This window comes from Eubalaena glacialis, chromosome X (assembly GCF_028564815.1).
Source record: "Eubalaena glacialis isolate mEubGla1 chromosome X, mEubGla1.1.hap2.+ XY, whole genome shotgun sequence".
NCBI lineage: Eukaryota > Metazoa > Chordata > Mammalia > Artiodactyla > Balaenidae > Eubalaena > Eubalaena glacialis.
This window is the reverse complement of record NC_083736.1, coordinates 78,351,920-78,364,962: the sequence shown is the minus strand read 5'-3', so window position 1 is coordinate 78,364,962 and position 13,043 is coordinate 78,351,920. Positions and strand designations below refer to the sequence as shown.

Genomic DNA, 13,043 nt, shown 5'->3' with positions numbered 1-13,043 from the left:
TATCTGGGTATGTATTTTGGGGGATATATGTCCAGTATAGGAACCAACATAAATGCAAATAATTTTCAGTGCAATATGGGAGGTTATGACAGAGGGGTAGCACAATGTAGGGAAATATAACCCAGTATAGGGAGGAAATGTAAGGAGGAGGTGGTGGAAATGACTCTGAGCCTTGGGGATAATTGTTAGCCAGAGAACGGGAAGATCATTCCACGATGAAGGAACAACAGTGTGACTGGGGAACCACAAACAGCTCAGAGGTCAGTCAGGTGGTGTAAGGGAAGGTCCACCACTGCACTCTCTGAATTATCTTGAAACTCTGGTAAAATAACTACACAATGAATTTCTGGGATCAAAAAATTACCCTCCCTCACTCCCATGCATTCTCTACCTCTTTTTTGCTTTGGAATTGTCAGACACCAAAGCATTTTAAATAACGGGGCTGGGGGTACGGGTGGGAGGAGGCCGACCCTGAAAGTACTTATCAGAGCTACATTAGCTGCTTGGCACAGGCAATCTAAATCCTCTTCATCAAATACAATCACTTGAATATAAAGGACACTTTACCTTGATCATTTCTGCGGTACCTTATTGGGAAAATCTTGTATGAACTCCTTGTATACATATACAAAACCAGATTCAGAATCAATAAACGCCTACCAAGCAACTACTATGTTTTCATAACTTTTTTCCCTCCTGTAAAGCAAGACTAATTTTGCATATGTATATGGCCAAGGTGGCTGATCGGACTAACTAGAACAAATACAGATGCAGTGACGGTTCCATTCTGGCGAAGCTAGGGCGAGATTTTTCGTGGGTTTTCATTGGGGAGACAGAGACAAAAAAAGATAAGGGATAGAGTTTGAAGGTATTGGTGTGAAAAATGATGCCTCGCAGGCCAAAACGAAAGTACAGACATGCTGGGGGAAACAAACAGTTTCCAGGCTGGAATGAAAATTTCCTTTCTTCACAAAGCAATCCCCTTTCAATTTCACTCCGCCCTCCATTTCTCCTAACAATTCTTGCTTCATCATTGTCAAGGGGTTCCCAGGTCTTCCCACATTCATCCTAGCCATCAGAGTAAAAATCTACAACTCTTTTTTACCCCAAAACTCCAGGCTAAATGCGCTACTGCACTCAGCCTGGAAAATGAATCGAGCTTTTAACATTCGCGTGAAACATTTCAAATACAATGCTGTAGCCGCCTATCTGGAGCCGCCGGCCAGGAACTACAATACCCAGAATGCAGTGTTTTCCCTTCCGCCTTCTACCACGGCAATGCCTAAATTGATCTCATTTCCAGAAGCAATAGTCACATGACACGTTTCCTGTCAAGATGGCGGATAATCTACCTTCGGAGTTTGATGTGGTCGTAATAGGGACGGGTATGTGTGGCTCTGGTACTCACTGGACAAAGTGTAGGAAGTCTTTCCCGTTCCTACCTTCTCTGTCAGTGGCGAGGGTCGGCGAGAAATGTTGGGGGTCGAGCGTGAGAGGGAGGACGGAAAGGAAGCGAAGTAGTCTGGAGCCAGCGCGGGACTTGGCAGCTGCAGGGAGGGGCTTGGACCCGCGGTGCTTAGCGCCATTTGAGTAGGGGTCGATCTGGTCGATGTCGATTGCTGAGGTTGGTTGCTGCGGGTGATTCCTGTAATTTCCTTAGAGGGAGGTGGGTTTGCAGTGTCATGAGAACGGAGGGTGGGGATTTTGTCAATGGAGACACCTTTGGCATGACATGATTTCCTCCTTGTTAATTTCAAGGTGATAGTCCCCATCATTTTGTCTCGCCATTTCATAGGAATTTTTCATATATTTATATAACCCTAGGGTGCAGTGCAGCTCGGATACATTTTGTTACTCAGTTGTTGCCCGTGTACGTTTTAATTTACTAAGGCGATGAAATGGATTCTTTTATGTTTTGTTGAGAAGCCTAGGGGGTTGTAATTTGTTGAGGTGGCCATTATTCCTGCTTTATGGTGCTGAAAGAAATCATTTTGCTTTCTACCACCCACCTATCTACCCACAGCTAAATGAGCTGAGAACAAGCGTCTGTGAGTCCAGTTCAGGTGTGTGATCTTATCTTCCCCTTGTTTTCCCATCATTTATTCTTCATGTTTTGGGTGGTGCCAGAACTCCCCCTGCAATTTCTAGTTGACAAATTACACGTACAACACGTGGCAGAGAACATTTGGCAGCAGTTGGTATTTTGTTTTTCTTAACAGTGTAAAGGGTGGATTTTAGATGGGGTGAAATAGTTTGTTGGGTGGGGTTTTCTCCTGTCTACAGAACGTGGTAGGCTGGGGAACCCTGGTGGTTGAGACCCTGTCCATTGTGTTGATGAATTCAGTTCATTGTCTTCTTAAACAGTAGGAGCAGCCATGTTTCCAGGTCGGGAGTAAAAATAATAACTACTTATTTTCGAATGCTTATTATTTGCTAATCGACGTGCTAAGCACTTTACAAGCCGTATATAATCCTCACAACAACCTTGTTAGAGTACGTATTCTTTACACTATACAGAGGAGGCAAAAGGGATTAGAAAGGTTGCAATTTGCTCAAGATCACACAGCCGGTAAATTTCCAAAGGTCAATTCCATACCAGAAGGAGAATCAGTGGTTCTGACCCTCAGAGTTAACCCATATTAATGGAAATAATTGGGAAAACTTGGTTCTAGACCTTGCTTGGCCATTAACTAGCTGTGTGAGTTGCTAGGGCTAGGAACTTATTCTCTCTGAGCCTCAGTTTCCTTGTTTTTGAACATAGGGAGGGTAAACTAGATAACCTTTCCAGTGTTGTCTAACCAAAAATTATCTTATTCTAGTTGTACATGGGTAATTGTTTTCAAAACAGCAAGGACATGTTTATTCTCAACCTGAAAACTGCATGGCTACAGATAACCTTGCTGTAGCTGCTATGAACAGATGTTGGATGAGAGCTGGAAGGAGTCAACAGACTCTATTCTCTCCAGTCTATCCTAAAACTTAGAACAATATCCACTTTAGAATAGTTGTTATACCATACTTGGGTCCTGTGTTACTGCCTTTTTTTGTTGTTGTTACCTTGGCACTTAGGGTGTTTTAAAAATTACTTTGAATCATTAAGATACTTTTTCTTATCTTGATTCAAATTTTAATTGATAAGGGTGCTAATTCTTATCATTAAGTGCTGTTAATTCTTATATAAGACATATTTTGCCTTCTAGTTCAGTTCATAATATGGATTACATCCATCCTGTTAGAGTCCGTTATGATAGAGGTAGGAAGATTCTGTGAGTGATCCAGAAAATTGCATCAGGGGTATCTGGTGTATTTGGAAAAAGATTCATTTTAGACTTATTTCCGTGAGAGTAATGTTATTTCTCAAAGTATGGGAAGAACTTATTTGAGTTAGAAGTTTTTCATATCACTTAGTGAACACATTTTTACTTTTCAAGCACATTGTTTAAATTTATGATATGAAGCTTTGTTTTTAGGTAAGTCAAAGTGGAAAAATTGGATAAAAGCCATTTCCCAAATAAATGAATCCAATAATTCCAATCATTACTGAATAAGAATGATTTTTAATGTGTTTGGAATATTTCTCTTCTGAAATAGTTTGCTGAAAGTGGTCTTTAAGATGTGTTTGCCTTACTAGACGTACTAGCTTGAGTAAATCATGGAAAAATTAGTGTTTCAAAGATTCAGTTTTAATAACAAAAGCAAAATTAATCATGCACGTATCAGAAACATGAAGAAATAGGCTATGAGATGCAGTTTTTCTTTTAGCAGGTTTAGTTCTAGTTAAAATGTCATCAAGAGACAATTGCTTTATCAAGTAAAATAATCTGTGGATAATATTGTAAACCCCTTTGACCTTGATTAATTTGTATTTCTTTTCATTCTTCATAACACAACGTTTTCCTTAAGATCATGTTTTGAAGAGATTATGGGAAAATAAAGTTTTGTATGTATTTTCTTAGTTAAGCCCATTTCCTCCTGATTACAAAATACAGGAAATATCACTCGAACACCCAAAGGCAGAAGAATAAGATAAAGTACTTGAACCATGGAAAATATAGAAGAAAATGGAATAAGGAAGGAGCGCCAAATGGAGTCTCAAGGGAGAGGACAAAAATGGATATAGTGAGTTCAATATAAAATTTAAAAAAAATTTTAATGAAAAAATCATGACAATTATTTTAAAAAATGGATATAGTAATAAGTGTCTAGAAAATGGCCTTCAGTTTGGGTGCACGGTTGTCATTTTTAAGACATTTTGCCATTTAAAAAGACATTTGAGTGATAATTTTGTGGGTTACAGAGAAGTATCATCGGTTGCAGGTTAAAAATAGTCCCAGTAGCATAATACCTCACTGCAGGTGACTTATCTGGCAACCTGTGTAATCTGTAACCCTCAACAGAGCCATCCACTCAACAGAAGGGCAGACAAGATGGAAGTTACAAGAGTTATGGGATAATATCGGCATGCTTCTTACATAGAGGAATCCCTCATTCTCTTACTTAGAGCCTATTCATTCTTATTTTAGAAAATTCTAGCATGCTCAGAGTGTATTAGAAGCATCTTATTAGACGATATAGGAAACGTTATCAACTTCTGCAAAAGCCGTGTTTGGGGGGGTGTCATTAGATGTAAGTGACAGTTCATATCCTTATGGGAAAGGGGAGAGACAAACACCTAAAATGCAAACCTGCGTCAGACAGCACAATGAGCTAGCACCATTTAGTGTAGTGACAGACTACACATTTTTTAGAATATTCAACCCACATTTACTGAGAACCTAGTCCCTGCCCTTGTGACATTTACTGTGTTGCCTATTCTGAGGAGCTGTTTGGGGTTCCTGACTGTCACATGCTCAGAGCTGTTCTAAGCCAATGTGGCCTTTTCATTGCATCCTTCTTGCTTTCTGAAGGCCACATAGAGATTCATTCTGCATCCCTTTCCTTACTAAAGTACACCACACATATTATATTTTGGAATTCTTCCCCTAAATGGGCTGTGGAGTAGGCTAGCTTAACATTTTTCCTGCAGAGCATAAACACATAGATCCTTTTTTGATTTAAGAGTTTTATTGCTAAAGATTATGGGGAAAGAAGTGAGATAACAAAAATAACAAACATGGGGGAAATTACAAGGGGTATTGCTTCTAAATCCTGACTACCTTGCTAGATCATGCTCAGCATAGTCCAAAATCGATGTGGCAGCATGGCATAATGGGAATCACTTAACCTTCCTACTGGGTAACTTTGGGCAAATTGCGTAACATCTTGGGACATCAATTTGTTCATCTGTAAAGTGAGAGACTTGAATTAGGTGACCTCTAAGGTAGGCATCTACCAGCTCTAAAATTTACCATTGTGTGTGCATAATTATGATCCTGGGTCCTTGAGAAAAGACAATTCTGTATAGTCCTCTTAAGAAGTTAAGTCAGTGTTTGATATACTTCAGAAATTTTTCTATCAAAGTGGTTCATAAAAAAACATTTTCTTGGAAATGATAAGCTGCTTTCATCAGGAAAGGTCATGTAGGTAACACAGCTCCATTTCTTGATGTTAGTTGAGCATTGAAACTTTAAGGTGGTTAACTTTGGCCAGCAGCTCATTGACTATAATGCTTATGATGATGGTGGAGTAACTTCGCTTCTCTAAACGTTGGGGGATAGTAATGTTGTAGGAGGTATCGTGGAAACTGATTTTTACTAAATACCTGTTTATGCCAGACTCTCTGCCAAGTGATTTCTCATATATGTATCTTATTTAATCCTCTCCCAGGATGCCTGTGTGTGGTTCTAGTATCAGAAGATGTCCATACTTTCTCTGCCTGTATTTCCTAAAATCCGTGAACCTGTGGTCTAGAGCAGAGTTGTTATTTTTTAAATTGCAAGATGCCACCTATTTGTGGGTCATGAAATCAATTCCAGCATTAAAAAAAACAGAAGTAGAATAGAATATGTATTAGAATATATTACATGTAGTAAGGATGAGTATAGTTTTTTTTTTTTTTGGATGCAACATTTTAAAAAATATTTTATTTATTTTTATTTTTGGCTGTGTTGGATCTTAGTTGCGGCACGTAGGATCTTCGTTGTGGCATGCGTGCTCTTTGTTGTGGTGCGTGGGCTTCTCTCTAGTTGTGGTGTGCAGGTTTTCTCTCTCTAGTTGAGGTGCGTGGGCTCAGTAGTTGCACTGTGCGGGCTTAGTTGCCCACTTAGTTCCCCGACCAGGGATTGAACCCACATCCCCTGCATTGGAAGGTGGATTCTTTACCACTGGACCACCAGGGAAGTCCCAGGATGAGTATAGTTTCATGAAACATATATTTCATGTGTGTATCACTGTGTGAAGCACACACACATACATATATTCATATATATTTTGGGGGTGGCTAGGGGCAAAAAGTTTTAAAGTTTAGAGAATATTGATTAACTGAATAACATAGGGAGTAGGAATGAAAGTAATATTTCAAAAGTCATTTGGTTCTACAAATGCTATACCATCCATATGTTTTATTTACCTTGACATGTATGTATCTCATTTGAGAGCATAGTGTAGTGATTGACAAGGTGGCTCTGAAACGGGACAGACTGTGTTTGAATCATCTCTGCCTCTTGTGCCACCTCACACATGTTCCTTAATGTCTAAGTTTCAATTTTCTCATCTCTAAAAGAGAATAAATCTCACAGAGCTGTGTTGAGGATTCAACGGAATAATTCTGTAAAATGCTTAGTAAGTGCTCAGAAAATGTAGTTGATTTTTATAGCCCATAATGCCATACTGAGGTGCTTTTATCACCACTACTGTTACGGTGAATGCTTCCAAGGAAAGGCTCATAGTTTTCATGGAGAGCAGTGGAAAGATTCAGGTGTCTGAGTCATCTTCCTCCTCTTCCCATTGGCTGTTTGGTGGGAAAGACCTTTGTGTGTCTGTTACCACTATTTCTATCAGACTTCTTAACTGACGGTTTTCTTTCCTTTTTTTTTTTTTTCTTTTACTCTGTTTTGTTCACCAGCTTGCATTATTTGTCATTTGTTTTGAACAGATTTGTCTTGTTTGAGGCATAGTGTGAAGGTTTTGAATAGATTTATCTTGTTTGAGGCATAGTGTGAAACTCTTCCTTGTCAGTGTAAGAATGCTGAAGGAGCTAAAGAGAGCTTACAGGTTTTGCTGTTCTGAAAAATGCTTTGCAATTCTTCAGGTATTTATTGATGGAAAAGTATGCCTTTTCTGCTCTCAATACCTAGAAAAGTAAGGGGAGTTATATAACTCTGGAGAAGACTCTCTGGAGAGGCTTACGCTTCCCTGTAAATCATAAGTTTGAGCCAATCCCTCAGAGAGAGCCGCATCTGTTACCAGGGTTCTCTCCGCAGCATCATTTTCATCTCCCATGCCTCACGTCATTTTCTCATTTTCTCCAGTATCCTCATGATGTTTTGGAGAACTCAAGCTACAGCAATTAAAATCAAACACGGCTGCTCACCATCACATTCTCATGTTTCACATAAAATCCCAATGCACAGAAACAATTATAATTCCATGTAATTGACCTGTTACTCATGCTAAATCATCTGCTATTCAGTTTCAGTACAGTCTTTCCACTGAAAAGTTAGGCTGTGCCTGCTATGTATGTAAATGGTTTAAAAAGTAAAATAGTCTAAAAATCGTCAGTTCCCAGTTTATATTAATATGTATATTACAAGACTACATATATATACACATATATGTCAATATATACACATGTATATATTATGTATATATGCTAGAGAGATTGGAAACATTTTGGGGATATTTAGTTGTGACCAACAAAATAGGGATACTTTGAAAGATTTATTCTTTTTTGCTTTTCTAGTAATCTTATTAAAGGGCAGTGTAAAAAGAGATGGTAATTTATCACGGATACTGATTTCTCCAAGTATGATTATGAGAGCTATCATGTTATCATAATGAGACTATTTAAAAAATAGTTTGAAAATAGGTGAAGAGACCAGGGGCAGCTTTTCACCAGGGTGGTGCTTCACATGAGTGTTTGATCTCATATTAGATTTTACCAAGAGTTTAAGTGGGTAATGTCATACCGCTTGACTGATTTGGTTTATATCACATTTACAAAAGTACCAACATCTACTTTTTCTCCTGAGTAGTGTTCATACATATCTTTTTTGTCCAGCCTAGTGTTGATGTTGAGTTACAATGGCTTTTGGTTAATGGCAGTTTTAGTCATTTTGTATTGCTTTGAACTGTTTTGGATCATCTATCTGTGTGAATTTGCACATTTGTTCAACTGCTTTTCTGTATATGCATTTAAAATAATTATGGAAAAGTTTGCACAAGCTAAAGTACAGAGAAAGAAGGTTTTACATACAGATATCAGGCATATTAGGAAGATGCTGAGTTGTGTTCTAATCCTTAGTTTTCTATGTTACTTTGGCATGAGCTATCTAGGCCAAATAGAGGGCATAGAATTAAATTTAGTATGTACAACACACTGTTAAACAAATATATGAAATTATTTCTGGCATTTATTATGCTGAATCCAATGCTAAGCCCTTAAAATGCATTATCTCATCTGATTCTCACAGTAACCTTGTCTGTGTTAGATGCTTATTGTTATCTCCATTTTACAAATGTGGAACCTAAGGCTTGGTTAAGTTTGACCGAGGTCAAACTGTTAAGACTGGAGTTGCTCTGGCTAGGTATTAGATTGAGCTGGTTGGATTCTTCCATGTGAAAAAATACCTTATACTCTCAAGATTAGATTATTGTGTTCTAGCTTAGCAGTTGACAGTTGCTTCATTTTGGGGAGTTACCATTGTTGACATTAAAATCCTGATGCCAGCAAAGCCTTGTGGTGTTAACTCATTATTGACAGCATCATGACATCTGTCGTCAACTCGCAAACCTTTTGATGAAGGTGAACTGAATGATTTGGTTGTGTTTATCCCTTAAAACTGAAAAAACAGAATCAGCCACTAAAGTAATGGCTAGAAATGGGATCAGAAAATACAGTCATATTTCAAGTGATAATCTGTTTCCCTAGGAATTATTCATTGATTACAAGATACGTAATTTCCCACAGAAATAAAACCATTGTTAAAAATGAGCTATAGGCTATTTGTGCATGTGCGAGGGTTTGCCATTTTGTCTTTTTAAACAAATTTTTTTTAGTTTTATGCACTTGTAAATTGAATTTTCAAGATCAAGTATGAGACTCATTGTTCTGTTTATGAAGCTTTTCTTTTTTTAATTGACTCTTCTTTTGGTTCCTATAATTGTCAACAATTGTCAGCACTTGCAATGGATGCATCTTAATTGACAGAGTAGATGTGGTATCTTTTCCCTCCAAGGACCGTGTCATTAACAAATAATATTAATAACTAACACTTTTACGAATATACTTCCAGACCCGTGTGTATAGATGTGTGTATGCTATTCTGTTTTTCGCTTCACAGTATGTTATGAACATCATTCCATGTTAATCAAATCTTCTTCCTCAGTGTCTTTTTTAAAAACTTTTCATTTGGAGATAATTCGACTCACATGCAGTTGTAAGAAATAATATAGGAAGATCCTGTATATGTTCACCCAGCTTCCCCCAGTGGTAAGTAAGATCTTGCATAACTACATGTAGCATAACCAGGTAATTGACCTTACCCCGTGACCTTATTCAGATGTCACCAGTTTTACATGTACTCGTGTGTGTTTAGTTCTGTACAGTTTTATCACGTGAAGATTGGTGTCACATCCAGATATAAAACAGTTTCATCATACTCTCTCATGATACCTTTTTATAGCCATGGACACCTGCCTCCTACCTACATCCCTAAATCCTGGCGACCCCTAATCTGTTCTTCATCTTTATGATTACATCATTTCCAAAAGTTTATTAAATGTCATATTAAGTAGATGCTTAGTAAATATTGTTGTCTATAGATGTCCTGTCATTTATTTAAATTAGCAACTTTTGTTGGACATTTAAGGTTTTCAGTTTTTCACTTTCATAAACTAAGGCTGTGATGAACACGGTTGTGCCTAAATCTTTTGTACGTATTTAATTATTTCCTTAGGATAAATACCTAGAACTGTAACTGTTAAATTGAATTTTAGAGGGTGGTTACATAAAGCTTTTGATTTGTATTGATGAATTGCCTTAAGGAAAGTTTGCCAGTCTAATCTCACCAGTGGAGTATGAGAATGCTTATTTCCCCATAGTCTTTCAACATTGTCTATGAATGTCTTATTCTTAATTACTGTCAACATCATAGCCAAAAAAATATTTCCTTGTTTGCATTTACATTTTCAGATCATAAGTGAAGTTGACTATTTAATAGGTATATTGGTCAATTATGTTTCTTTTGTAAATTGCCCTTACCCATGTTTCTATTGTGCCATTTTTTTCTTTTCAACATGTAATAATTCTTTATATACTAAAGACTTTAAATCTTTGTCATGTATTTTGTAAATTTGCCTTCTTTTTTTATGGTGGTTTCTCATGTATGAAACGTTATAATTTTCATGTAGTGAAATCTGTCAAATGTTTTTTTCTTTTATGGTTACTGCCTTTGGAGATATGCATAGAAAGCCTTCCCCTCCAAGATTAAGTAAATAATTACTCTTAGTTTCTTTTTTAATATTTTATTTTTTACATTTAAATTTTAATTCACCTGAAATTTACTTTGTTGTAGAATATGAGGGTTTTTACCTTCTAAATCATTAGCTGATTATTCTAACACCATCGATGTATTCTTTCTCCACTGAATTGAAATACTTTATTTTTTTTATTATATGATCAGTTTTTGGACTTTCTGCCAGTAATCTGGGTGTCTCTTTGAGTGTAGTCGGAACTATAAAGTGGGAATAGACTGGGTCATCTGATCTGTAGAGAAATGATAACTTTCCCGCTTTGAAATCTCAAGAAATACAAGGCAATATTTGAATATATAAAAAATTATAGCATCTACTCTGGAAAATAGCAAACTAAAAGAAAAAGGAAAACAGATTAGGGGTATTTGCAACTCATAACAAAGGACTAATTACATACAAATAATACCTTCAAATTTATATGAAAAATGTCAAGATCTCTACAGGTAAATGGGCAGAGAGTGTAAACAGACACGAGAGGTTACAAATAGTCAACAAACTGCAGGGAAAATATTTTTTTCTGATTAATAGTCAAATGCAAAATAACCTGATAATCAAAAACATTAAATTAAAGGAGTAATAACTAATTGTTGATGAAGTTGTATTCAGTTGAAATGCTGATGGTATTATAAATTGGGACAACACTTTGGCAAAGTAACAGTTCGTACTAAGAATTGTCAATATGTTCATTCCCTTAGACTCAGTAACTCCAGATCTGAGAATTTATTGTGAGAAAAATCATTCAATAGAGGTAAAAAGCTACAAGGGTGACAACATCTATTTTAAAGCTGCTTATCATAGTAAAGTTTGGAAATAATGTTGTATATCAAAGAGCCCCGATGTCTCAAAGGAGTCTGGTGGACTGATGGAGTAGGCAGTTTTACAGTGTGGCCTAGGATATTTTTTATTACAAAATATCATACATACAAATGAAATATATGTGTGTGTATGTATACATATTTTTTATTTCTTTCTTTCAGTGAACAGTAACAAAGTGAGTGGCATGTATGTATGACCCACCTAAAGAAAAAGAACACTACCAGAATATTACCAGTACATTAGGAGCTCTCTGGGTGCACCACCATCCATCTCCCCTTCCTTTCCCACAGCTGTAACCGTTATGGTAAACTGCTTTAATTGTCCTCTTGTTTTTTTAAAGTGTTTTTTATCACGTGTATATCACCAAACCATATGTTGTTAGTTTTTCCTGTTTTTGACCCTTGTCTAACTTTTGGAATTCTACTCTATGTATTCTTTCTGTGACTTGCTTTCCTTGGTCAGTGTTATGCTTGTGAGATTCATCTGTACAGATACATATAGCTGTAATTCCCCCGCATACTCCCACATACACACACACACACACACACTCACACACTGCTATTATATAGTATTCTAGGCTTGCAAATCTTCAACTTCAGTAGGTTATGCATATTCACCAAAATAATTGTATTTATTTGCCCTTTGGTTTTCAGCTTTTCAAGGCCCCTGCCTCCCTCAGGAAATGTATAATGTCATAAACACACATTCACGACAAAATAAGATCGTTAGGTACACGTCGTTCTGCAACTTTTTCAGTCAATAATTCTCACCTTTCTTTCCATTCCAGTACTGTTTTATCCCATGTAGCACACAGACCATGTTTAACTTTCTACATTCTCCCACCCCAAAATACCCTTTACAGCTGATATGTACAAACTTGTGTCCAGTTCATTATTATGCATTGCTTCTGGTTGTTATATCCTGTAAGTCTGTTTTATTCTAGCTTGTTTTTTTTTTGTTTTTTGAAGTGACGACTGAGATGTCACAGAAAAACTAGGCCAGTGATCCTTACCTTTTAGATTTGGCTGCTTTCTTCCTTGTAGTATCATTTACCTTGTTCCTCTAGACTGTCTTTTTCCTGTAAACTGAAAGTTATATCTAAAGGCTTGGTGGATTCAAGGTTAACGTTTTTGGCTAGAACATCTTTGGTGATATGGATATCATGTTGGATCATACCAGAAGACAAAATATCTGGTTGATCCGCTATGAGTGTTGCTAAGGTTGACCCAGGATTAGGATGATGACAATATGATGCCTCCATTGTATGGATTTATTTTTCCCCTGTGTATTGAAAATAATCTGTATATTGCTTTTGGCACTATGCAAACCATTCAGTTTGATACCAACTATTCACAGCATTGTTTTAACATCAATAGGTAGTCCTTATATGAATAAGTATTTTCATTAGGACTTGCAAAATGATGTTTTTTTCTAGGTCTTTGATTCCTTCTACATTTAATAGCTGCCACTGAATGCCAATTTCTTAATTTACAAAAGAGAACATACCTTTCTAGTATTACTGGTATCTACCAATTAGAGTACCCATTTCCAAGATTGAAGTCGTTTGGGAAACTGAATTAATTCTAAGGTTGCTT

General features: G+C 36.8%; 1 protein-coding gene across 1 annotated transcript in view; it reads left to right on the top strand.

Moving 5' to 3' along the window:
• Nucleotides 1-1,328: 1,328 nt before the first annotated feature.
• The window catches only part of CHM (CHM Rab escort protein), a 177,047-nt gene continuing 165,332 nt past the window's right edge, over nt 1,329-13,043 (top strand). Inside the window, exon 1 of the mRNA XM_061178456.1 lies at nt 1,329-1,385. Coding sequence (XP_061034439.1) covers nt 1,337-1,385 — 49 coding nt within the window. The 5' untranslated portion in view covers nt 1,329-1,336. The remainder of the gene's footprint in view (nt 1,386-13,043) is intronic.